This window comes from Odontesthes bonariensis, chromosome 6, assembly GCF_027942865.1.
Source record: "Odontesthes bonariensis isolate fOdoBon6 chromosome 6, fOdoBon6.hap1, whole genome shotgun sequence".
NCBI classification, from domain to species: Eukaryota; Metazoa; Chordata; class Actinopteri; order Atheriniformes; family Atherinopsidae; genus Odontesthes; species Odontesthes bonariensis.
This window is the reverse complement of record NC_134511.1, coordinates 33,027,357-33,039,813: the sequence shown is the minus strand read 5'-3', so window position 1 is coordinate 33,039,813 and position 12,457 is coordinate 33,027,357. Positions and strand designations below refer to the sequence as shown.

At 37.2% G+C, this 12,457-nt stretch overlaps 1 protein-coding gene across 1 annotated transcript in view; it reads right to left on the bottom strand.

Moving 5' to 3' along the window:
- The window catches only part of galnt9 (polypeptide N-acetylgalactosaminyltransferase 9), a 134,808-nt gene that overhangs the window by 79,348 nt on the left and 43,003 nt on the right, over positions 1-12,457 (bottom strand). The window contains exon 3 of the mRNA XM_075468387.1: positions 11,791-11,957. Coding sequence (XP_075324502.1) covers positions 11,791-11,957 — 167 coding nt within the window. The remainder of the gene's footprint in view (positions 1-11,790; positions 11,958-12,457) is intronic.

Below are 12,457 nucleotides of genomic sequence, written 5' to 3'. Positions count from 1 at the left end.
GTTTGTGCTCTTTGCAGATTCTGCATTCGTACATTGAGACTCTTTAATCATTGACCTACACTAAAGAAACAATACAATAAAAGCCATTAGAGTGTAATAATTACTGGGCTTCACAGGGAATGAGAAAAGTTATGATGCTCCCTCTGATCCTAGCAAATAAAATGTTGGACTGATTCCACAAGAGGAGAGTTATGGAGTAGGGAATTTTCGTTACAGGACTTACTGTGTAACAAAGAGGAAAAATAGCTATCCATCATACTATTCATACTATACTACTATAATTAGTTCAAATTAATATTTACTAGTCTGTATATGGAGGGCCTCTTCTGAGAACACAAAGAACTATGGATTCTGCTATGTTACGACCAGATGGCAGGTAGTGAATGAACAATTGAAAGCCTTAGAGTTCATGTTTATGCAGCTGTGGAGGCTACTCACTGCCAGTGTTCTTTTTTTTTTCCAAAATAACCTGCAGGACTTTTCCAGTCCAAAAAATTACCTTTAGTACAGCTGGGAGTTATGTATTTTGTCTGCTGCAAAATGATCCCCTCAAAGGAAAAACATTTAATTTTGGTATAAAGCAGAGGCCACGCTCTGCAGTGGGTGGATATATAGACTTGTGTCAGACACTGATCTGGAAACAGGTTAAATATTGATTGGTTTCATCGATGATGGGCAAACTAGTAAAGTTACCATACCTGAAAATTGGTAGCCTGGAAAACCAGCGCCAACTGCTGGACGGCAAAATGTTTTGCCTGCGGTTGGGTCTGGCCTCGAACCACTTTTCATTTTGAAAATACTGCCCTGAATCTGGCAGATGGCAACTAAACCAATCACAACGCAGAGATGTGTTTTGAATCAACGCGGGCGGGGCAGAGGGTTCTGGTGCGGGGTTTTGAGGGAGTGACGACAGAGCAGTGCGACGTTGGGCAGTGGAAGCGAACATAGACATCATATAGAACACTAGACTGAGCATTGGCTGCTGAGACGCGAGAAAAACGGCCGCCATCTTGGAGTGGTGAACATCAAGCTCACGATAACGTTTGTCATTGAATTTGCAACTAGAGACTTGTCAAGATGCCTGGCTGGTGTTCAGCATACAACTGCTCAAACGAGCAAACCAAGGAAAACAGAAGTCGTGGGATTACTTTTCACAAGTAAGATTTAACATTACCGTACTATTGAATCTATTTGTTTTACCAGAGTGTTGTAGTATAAATAGATGCTCCTGAGGCCGTGGCTAGCTAGATTAGCTCACAAGATGAATATGAATGGCTTGATGATATGATAATGAAATTAATGAAAATGAAAACATGACATAGGCTACTTGAACAACAAATTAATAGCGGAGGGCAACGGCAGAGTAATATTGGCGTATTAACACTATGCGACCACATCGTAAATGAATGACCGATCAGCTAACAGCTGACAGATGACAGCTGAGAGCTGACAGCTCGGCATCAACCATAGCATCCTATTATATAAATGGCTTGAAATTAAGGAAATGAAAACATGACATACTTTAACAACAAAGTTTAAAATAAAGATAAACAATAAAAAACTGTACAGCATTTTATGAACTTCATTTTAGGCGAACGTATGCTAAGGTTACTGAGTCGTATCACTGTTGATATGGGTGGTGGGGTGCGTGCATTACATTTGTGACTTGATTTCACACTTTTTTCCATGGGTTCCGTTGTCTACAAAAATTGCACATCGTTGGTGACGGGCAGAAACCTCGTATCTTTTACATTATCACATTGCATTATACTTGGCAAACACCTTTATCAAAAGTGACCTACAATCAAGGAAAACTATTTCGATTTATATTTAAACGCTTAAAAAAGGAAAAAAAATGGACACACAAGTTTTCAACCTGTCACTAATGACATCACATGGTGCTTTCAAGAGGAGTCTTGTTTTGCTATGATCAGAATAATGAATGTTTTTGTTTTTCCAATTGCAGGTACCTGTCAGTCATGGGGTTTGTTATAAACATTGACACACTGATGCTGATGATTCCCGAACTGCTCCAGGTTCAGAGAACCAGAAAAAGTAAATGTATTGCCAAAGCATAAAATATAATGAACATGTAATGATTAATTTATACACATTGTTTTTGCTGCAATAAAGTGCAGTGTGTCTGAGGGACTTGTTTTGAGGTGCATCCAAAATTGTAGTGCTCTTTTTTGTATATTAATGGCCAGTGGATATCTTCCCTATATATATATATATATATATATATATATATATATATATATATATATATATATATATATATATATATAAAATTGTGGGGAAAAAAAGAAGTGTGAAAAAAACCAATATTGTAATGTTGAAGGTCCGTGTATGATTCACTTAAGAACTAAAAATAAAAATAAAATGAAAAAATGACTCGTTATCTCATTGTTTGTTTTTCAAAGGTGAACCATGAACTATTAATGACTCATGTAGGCCTATATTGTGTTACGTTATGCCAAGTATGAACAATAAATCCCGCCAAACCATGTTTTTTTTTTATCAGTGCTTCACGGATGACATTTAAAACGCATAAACACGAGTGTTATTCAGCGATATATTATTAATTAAATGCGCTGACTGTTCATTGCTCCTATCAACCCGGTTATACTGAATGGAGCGAATCACCACTCCAATATGGCGGCCCTGCGTTACGTTCGGCCCAAGAGCGGTTACGTTCGTTGCTCAGTCTAGTGTTCTATATGATGTCTATGGAAGCGAAAGCACAACAAGAAAGATGGCGGCGGCAATGGAACAGCGCTCGTTTGATTCAGCCTTGGCATCAGTTTTGGAAGAGTCCCCTCCCACCAAAGCTTTCTGTCGCGCTTACTACGTCACAGTCAGTTGCGCTGATTGGTCAGAGCGTTGGCCTATAGGCACAGACACGGTTTGAAAGACAACGGGTTGTGCTCATCAACAATGTTCCGTTGTATCCATTGATCGGAGCCCGACTAAATTAGACATCCAATCCATTTAGGCTGGTTTATCAGGCTAGAAAATTGGCTCACCATGTAATGTGATGGTCAATTCAATATTAAGAAAAGCAAGACTGATACATCTCATCCTGGTGTAGCAGCCTCTCAGAAGTAACACTGAAGCACTGTGTTACAGTAGATTTATTCTCTCTAAGCAGGAAACATTTTGTCAGAGGATTCTTCTATATTTACTAGAAATAGGACAATTATATAATGGTTAACGTTTTAGTCTTCACTGACCTTAATAAGCTCTTAATGTCATTAGTTCTGATATATATTTTCAACGTTATTCCATCAACATTACACTCGCATACCTGAATGAAATATTTTTTTTGTCTCTGCTCTTTATGGCAAGGCAAGGCAAGGCAAGTTTATTTGTGTAGCACAATTCAACTACAGGGCGATTCAAAGTGCTTTACAGATACATTAAAACAGTAGAAATAAAAAGCGTGATTTAAATTTTAAACAAAAAAGAAAGAAATAAGAACAATAGATAAAATCAGATAAAATCAGAAGTTAAAAAGTGATTAAGTTTTGAAACTCAAGCTTCAGATTCGGAGCTTTATTCAAATGCAGCTGAAAATAGGTGTGTCTTCAACCTGGACTTAAATACACTGAGGCTGCGGCTACACGAAAACGTTTTTCACTGTAAACGATACTTTTTCTTATCGTTTCGCTGTCGCGGCCACACGGAGCCGGCGTTCCCACTACCCCAAAACGATAGTTTTTGAAAACGGGTTCCAGAGTGGGAAAGTTTGAAAACGGCCTCGTTTCGTTTCCATTGTTACAGCTAAAACGTTTTTGCGTCAGTCACACGTTGACGCTGTGAGCCAATTTTAACACTTCTCTATTGTCTCACAGCGTGGCGTGACACAGTGGCGTGTGTACTGCATCGTTTCATCGTTTTCATCCGTTTTCGTCTGGACAGCAGCGCGTTTCCGTGTGGTCGCAAGAATTTTCGTACCCGTTTTAAAAAAAAACCTCGTTTCGTTTTCGTGTAGCCGTAGCCTGAGTGTTTCAGCTGATCTGAGGCTTTCTGGGAGTTTGTTCCAGACATGTGGAGCATAGAAGCTGAACGCAGCTTCTCCATGTCTGGTTCTGACTCTGGGAACTGATAGAAGACCGGATCCATGGCAGTGATAATGCTGAGAAATATATACAAATTATAGAGTTGTCATCCTGACAACATCTTTGTAAGGGAAGGTTTTGCTTATTTCAGCATGATATTACATAAGTTCATTGATATTATTGACGACACTGAATTTGAAATCTGCACATTAGATTCCTTTTCTACCACAAAGAGAAGAGATGTTTTAGTGACTTGCCTGTTTGTAAATGCTACTCCAGAAACTGGTCATGGTTTTCTACTTTTATTTCATTCTTTTAATAATGGGATTTACCCTCTTTTTCAAACCAACTGTACTATTTTGTAGACACTGCAAAATGACTAAAAAGCCACTGCTGTTTTTCTATTTTACTGTAAATTACTTTACCAAATCACATAAAGCAAATTACAACACGTCCTTCAGTCAAAACCCAAAAATAAGTTACTTGTTCCTAATATTAAATGATAGTTAAATATGACCCTGAAGTGCTGCCCTTACAAGCAGACAAGAGGGAAATGTGCCAAGTGTGTTTTCACATTGGTGCAAAAATCATTCTGAAGTGTTCCCCTTAACAAGCCACAACGTCCGCATGAGGGGAGGACTGAAACTGCCATAATGTGTAGAATATGAAATGAATAAAATTCTAACTTTGTTTTCAACTTCATTCATTCAAATTTATCCAAATACCCCCATTTACTTTGCCATTCAGCTTTCAATTTAATTCATATATACAATAGGATGTTTTTCATTTCTTTCTTTACTTTTTTATCCCAATATTTATTGCTGAATATTTTTTCTTTACGTCTTCTTGCTTAATCTATTCTGTCTAGTTTATTTATCTCTGTATTTATTTGAATGTTAAAATACATTTTTCATTTAACTTTTGTAACTTATTATATCTATAGATATACTTATTTCTCTTATATTACCTGTTTGCATTTCCCCCTCTATTTTCTTTCTACACCAAATTTATTTTCATGTTTCTTTTATATATTACTCTCTCATTTTCTTAAAAACTTTTCTGTATTTAATAATGCTTCATAATGCAAATGCAATTGGTTGATCATCAAAGTGTAGATTTTGCATTTCACTTAAGATTGGAAGTGGCAAAAACAGTACCTCCTGTAAAAAAAAATCATAATAGAAATAGTTTGTAGTTGTTCCCAGAATGAAAGCAAAGCTACATTACATGGCTGACTGCTTCTTGGCCATTGTTTTGACAGCAGTTTTAAGCTAACTGCTAGCATCGTTAGCCTTGCCCACTGCTGTGCGGCAGTATTTACATCAAGAAATTCCCACATGTATTAAACTGCAAAAGACCTGTTCTGGTGCATCCTTCCTTTATAAATCTTTATAAACCCTATGTTTCCTACTTACAGAGAGTATCCTTTATAAATCCTTTATGAAGCACAAGACAGCAATCCTGTCTTTGTTCTTCCAAGAAGAAAAAGAATACCAATCTGAAACCAGAATAGAAAGTTCACAGAATGTGACATCAAAGTTATGATCACAAAAGTAAAAAGCCAGAAAAAAAATGCATTATTTAGTTGTTTATCCTTTGCATCAGTAACAAACAGAAAATGATGGCGAGGCAGACCTGTCAACCTGGCAGATAATGCATCCAGTTTGAAGAAACCCACACATGCTGAAAGTTTAAAAAGAAAAGTGGTCTGACAAGCAGATATAAAGAAGAGGTCGCATCAGCAGTGTGGCTGACGGCAAATGAACAAAGGATGACTGCTATGCTACATATAAAAATCTAATTCCCATACAGTAAGCAGCCTAAATGCAATAACACAATGTACATATGTTTACTGATACACCAATTGGAGACCTAAAGAGCCAGAGACAAGAAGCGACTATCAGAGTGTGCTCAGCTTCTCCACACCATCGAACTATGCGCACCAGCAAAGTCTCACTGCTTTTCTCTGTGTCTTGTACCTAGACTGCGGAGGACCAGTCAGGTTCACAAACGCTGTGATAGGATGAAACTATTTGTGCTATGATAGACTTTTGTAATGAGTTAGAGAGAATGATACACTTGAGGACACAAGTTGCTCATTAAATGAAGCGGTTAAAATAAATGCCATGTCTAAGCTTACAAATTATGTTTATTTATTCTTTTTGTTTTATTTTTAAATTGTGTATCACATCCAAATGACTTCATTTGTCATGGGGTTTCCTTCTCTGGAGAGATGGATCGGTGCACCCCACTTTCTGTGCAGCCCCAGCATGCCATCATATGCTCCCCTTGCATAAACATAGAGCTCTCCAGTTTTTGGCACATCAGCTGTGTGAAGTAATGTTAAGCAGGTTTTTAGTGCATGAATGGCAGAATACACCCATGATGGGTTGTCAATCCATCACAGGGCAGTTCTACATATTGTGAAACATGCAGTAATAAAATGTTATAATATAAGTAAATGATAATCTCAAAAGATGACCCCAGGTGGGTTTTAAACTTAATCCACATTCTGCTTACATAAATTCGGATTTGTCATAACACAGTATCTGGAGTAGTGAGGATATTTGTATTAGAAAGCACTTCTGTAAAGAAATGTATCATTTTATGCTGGTAACTGAGAGATTCAGAGTTTGTAGGATGGTCTGTGCGTTTTTCAACTGCTCAAGACTTTGTGGCTCATCATGCACATTGTCACACCACTTTCATTTTTATACACGATAAATTGTGCATAAAAATACGAGGCCCCTGATCTCTGTAGCTGTGTTGTGAAACAGCCCCGTCATTTGTTTCATAAAGTAGAAATGCACTCAGGGATGCGAAAACAGAGACAAGAGTATAAAAACGAAAACACAAAAGCATAGACAGTTGGGGAAATAAATAGAGACTGAGAGGGTAGGGTGGAAATAATACGAAGATACATATTCATCTGTTGATTAAAAGAAATACAGTGATATAATAAGGAAATACATTGTAAAATGAAATACAATCGATAAAATAGTTCAGCAAAATGAAGGAAATACAAACAAACAAGTAAATTGAAAGATTAACACAGAAATATATATATAAAATAAATAATGAAAAAAATGAAATGGCAAAGTGAATAAATAGGGGTAATGACACATAGTTAAAAGAATAGTTGGAAATCAAAGCACAAATATCACTTAGTTTTACATTTAGTACATTTATTTTTGCATAAACTATTCTTTCTTAAACGTTTGTCACATTCTGGTTGGTTTTAGATGTTATCATCTCTTGGTTGAATCAAGAAATCAACAGTACTTGGTTGTGGCGGAAAGGTTCCTGATTAGATCTAAAAAATCTTTGTGTTCTTCAATGCAGTCATTTTATTTTATTTACTATTTTATTGGTTGCCTTGGTTAGATGTAAATGCAACAACGCACAATAGCAAAACATTGTCCCTTCCTTGGCTTGGTTTAGGCAAAAGAATAATTTGATTAGACATTGAAAACCTATCTGTCCTACAATCAGTCTATTTACTGGAAGCCAAAGGTAATCAATGGGCTGGCACGTGTGATGCAGGATTCACTACGCTATGTGTTGTTCTCATGGGGGAAAGAGGAAGGGGAGGATGTTACAGACTTGATTGAAGTTTCTGATGGCAACTATTTCAAAATGTCCTAAATCAAGGCACACTGGATCAAAAAATGCTACAAGTGAGAGAAATTGGAGAAGGCATCCATGACTCAAGTTGCCGATAGAAGGAGAACAGGAAATAGTCTAACCACAACCAGTGTGCGCACAGGTTTAGAAATCAAAACTACTTGGTTAGGGTTTAAAAAACACAATACATACTTTGTATTATGCCACTGTAGCCTTAATAGACACAATTTTTAGACTTTGAATGCAATATTTGTTCAAAGAATATTCTGTGCATAGTCTTTGAACATAATTATAGGTTGTTCTGCCCGGATGAACAAACGCCCATGGGATCATTTCTGGGAGGACAGCCTTGTAAATTATGGTGTGTCTGCTGCCAGTATTTTATGGTGAAATTCTTTATAATGCAAATGTTATTACAAGAGGAGCTGATGCAATAGAGTGGTAAATATGTTCCTGTCCACGCTTTCTTTTAGTGTGTTGCTGACAATCACTTCATATTGAACATGTAATCTTTAAAATACAACATTTCTTTGCCTGAAAGACAACATTCCATGTGATTCTTTCAATTTATATGTAGGGATAATTTATTTAGATTATTCTATTTGTATTGTTTTACTTAATATTTTGAGAGAGAGAGGTCTGTTTAGGTGGGAACATATTGTACACACTGATTTTGCTGGGCAAATAATGAATGAATTATATTTTCTAATCATTGAGTGTCTTAATTTACTTAAATGCTCCTCTCTTAATTAATTAGGTCTTTCATAAAAGCTAGCTAAAAGTGAAATAAATGAAAATCATTGAACAATGGTATTTTCTTAATCATATTTTGTTTAACTGTATGTTAGACTAATTTCCTCTTCTGGATTAATGAGTAATCATACATTCAGAGGCTTAATCAGATTTATTGTATACAATGTTTGAGATATTCATCATCACTTGATAATAATACAACTGTACTCAACTGGTGCTCAGTTTATATACTATTTTCATTATATGAATCGTTAAGTTATCAATTTGGTGGTAGTATTTGCTGAAATGAATCTTGTAGGGTTCATTAAGCCTTTCATTGCTTTAACATTATGTACAACAATAACCTGGAGTCACCCTGGTTGACACATAAAGGCAAAGCTCATTAATTGGAGTGCAAGTTTTAGTCGGGCTTCCTGGAACTGTTGTTGTGAATAAACCTCTCGGCCACCAACATATGTCATTGGCTGTCCCAGAAAAGGAAATGTTTCACAGTGACAAAGCAAACATGCTTCGTGTGAGTAAATCACTTTGCCATGCATCTCACTGAGCCCTGTTTAAATGAGGGTAGACATACAGATCCATCAAGGAAAGGTCAAGGGGCTCAGCCCACATTTAATGGTCTAATGTCAAGGCACAGCAGCCTCCAAGAATCAGCTCTCACATCAGTACATGTTGAGTCCTGGCAGCTGACAAATGTGATAACGACCCGTAAGTTACCTTTTCTCAAAAATGCATGATATAAATGAGCAGGGAAAACACCTTGCTGTTATTTACTGCTACGTTAGTGAACTGGACCCAAATGTTAACTGCCAGCACATCTAGGTTCAGATCATTTCATTTTCATTGCATGCTAAAGGAGCAGTTTGTTGGATTTTGGGACACTGATGGTTGAATTGCAACCAACTTAATACCCATTGCCTTAAAACTCCAATGCAAGTTATAGAAGCTTCGGTGATCACCAAAAACAGGAGCTAATTGAAAGGATATGCACTGTTTGAAGATGTAACTGGTTGGTTCATGTAAGTCTGAAATCCATATGAAAGTATAGGTGTCATTGTTCATATCACATAGAATTTATGTCATCTGATCTCCCTAAACTGTACACACTGGAAATTTAAACCTAAATGTGACACTTGAAAGTTGCATGATCTATTTTGCTTCGCTGGGACAGTGAACTAAAATAGTAAAAATGAGGCCAGAAAACAAAATGATCTAAGAGACTGATTTTTTCCTCATAATGAAAGCTTTAAATGCATATTACACAAAGACATAGTTTCCTTTACTGACAAAAATATGAATCATTACTGCTTTAAAGTATCCCTGAGCAATAAAACCAAAAAATAGCCCAGCTTCTTCTTGCTCACAAATACTTATCAACAATTTCCCTGAACATTTTCTTCTTTCCCTGAGGCAAAGGCAAAACCTTCTAAGATAGGGAGAAGTAAAGGGGTTTTATCAATCACAAGATATCTATTTCAGTATTAAGACTCACAATTCCAATTTAACCAAGAGTCATATAACATAAATCTATGTCTGGTTGTCAAAAACTCAGTAAGTTGCTCTGAATGTAATTACACCTATACCTGTTTGTCCACATGTCCAGTATGTAGTAGTTTCATAATCCAGGCTTATAAATAGGGGGTAAATGCATTGTTATAGGCAATTGATTTGTGTAGGGAAGCATTCATCAGAGAATGGTAACCACAACCAATGAATACCAAACTGGGCAGTCGGTGATAAGCTGTACTTTTCTAAAGCTGTATTTTTTATTTTTTTTGGTCTAAACCTAACCATGTACATTAATTCCAGCATTAATATCAACCCTGAAAATGTAATTGTAGCTCCTAACTCTAACCATTAGACAGGTGGAACCAAAGTAAAAAAAAAGTTAAACCCCTGAATAAAGGTCAGGGGTTTAACACCATCCACCTGACATGAAATCTGTCATTAGACTGTGCTGTATTATGAGACAGGGCTGCAATTTAAGAACATGCCAGTATGGAAACTATTTGATGTAATAGAATTACAACGTTTTATCAAATTGACTGGTTGAGTAGAGAAATATTTGTGACGCACTCTTTGTTTTTTGCTAACCTTCGCTAAGTAGCGAAGATGCTACTTACTTGAGCCAACCCACCATTGACACACTGTTGGGTAGATTCACATGCAAGCAGACTGCCACTGTGAAGTCGCTCATTGGTTTGAGAATGGCTGCTGTAAAGCCTCACATTTGGCATTTGGCCATTGCCATTTTTTTTTAAACTAGACGTAAAAACTAGAAGAGGATCTAAATTGTCCTTCAGTGTCACGGTACCTTTGCAACAATAACATTTCATGGAAAGGAGGAGAGTTATATTATATAAAAAAAATTGAATGCTGAACATATTACAGCCCTCAGATTGAAAATAGGGTTTTTCTTTCAAAAAAATCCATTTCAGAAAAAGAGTTAAATGTGAGGGGTAGATTGATATAATGAGGAGAGGAGGTCGGTTTCCATTTGTGTCTGCTCACTGGCTTTTAACAGCTCCCTCTTTAATGGAAGGCAGTTAGAGCCCCAGTGGGGAGCAGAGATGAGCCAGTGGTGACTCCTGCTCTGCCTTCTTTCAGTATGTTATTTATGCACCCTTTTCCTCTGCCAGCCTGAGGGAGGTAGGTTTGCTACTCTGTGCCAAGTGAAGAAGGGCCAAATGTGGTCTGTAATCTACTTCACTGTCCCTCTCTCTCCAAACAGGAAATCTTTTGGGATGTGGAAGCAAGCATTGTCAGCAGCATAGAAGAACGGAAGGATTTGCTACATCGCTATGGAGACAGTCATATGCGGGGGTTTAAATAAGGATGAGACAAATCCCATCACCTTGCTTCCTCTTTTTAAATCTATTTCAAACCCTGGTGATCAAACGTCTGCCCTCAGGGGTTCTCCATCACTTCAACTGTCACTCACAAAACCAAACACATAAGAAACTATGGCACACATACATAAATACTAAAACATGCTCAGTCATCATACAAAATCATTTGTGTATGATTCCTTAGTTTGCATTCTATCAGAGAAGACAAAATGAATAAACTGAATGAGCAGAGCGGCATTCGACAATGTGAAACAGCAGGTTTTATGATCTAGAATCTGAGGGAAGACGAGAGATAACTGAATAAGAAAAAGATATGGGATCTGTCCTTCACGGTGTCTGTCAAAGTCTCAGGTTCTACTGTCATTTAGTATCAAGCAGAGTGTATGAAAGACCAGAAGTTAAAGGCTGCTGATGGCACCTGAAAGTAATTTCTGAAAAGGATGTGCAAGTGATGAGTCTTTTTAATATTTCCACCCCATTAATGAAGCCGTTAAAGGTCTTACCACTGTCGCTGTTGTCGTCCACGAGGATGATCTCCTTGAGCAGGTGTGCTGGTGTGTGGTTGACCACACTGTGGACAGAGCGCAGGATCACCGACAGTGCCTCATTCACAAAGATGAAGACCACTGAGATCTGAGAAAGGTCCTCTGAGTAAGTCAGCTGCTTACACCTGAGGAAATAAATTTAAGGATATTACCCAGTGCCAAAGTGATTCAAAATGTGTCATTTTGCTTTGTAGCATTTCATTTGAGCAGTCACAGCGGGAAAAGAGCAGATGAAATCAAAAATATAATGTGTCCCAGTAAACCATGACAGTGAATCAACAGCAGATAATGGAAAGCAACAGTCTTTAATATACCTGAGCATTTTCATGCTCAACATTTTGACATGTCAGTTAATATAGCTGTGGTGAAAAAAAATTGTTTGACTCTTGCTGAAAGATGCAAAGATTAATACTGCTTTTAAGACCATAGTAAAGATAAGACTACAACCAAGAGACAATTAGGAGCTGAGTATAGAGTGGCATCCTCCATTGATAGTCCTGAAGAACTTCTGAAGCCACCTTAAAAATGTTACTTTTCATCCAGTACAAACCATACTCACAGCATGCAAACATTTTGACCAGGCTGAGATCCTCAACCATGGCCCTTGTCCTGTTTAGGTGTAGTA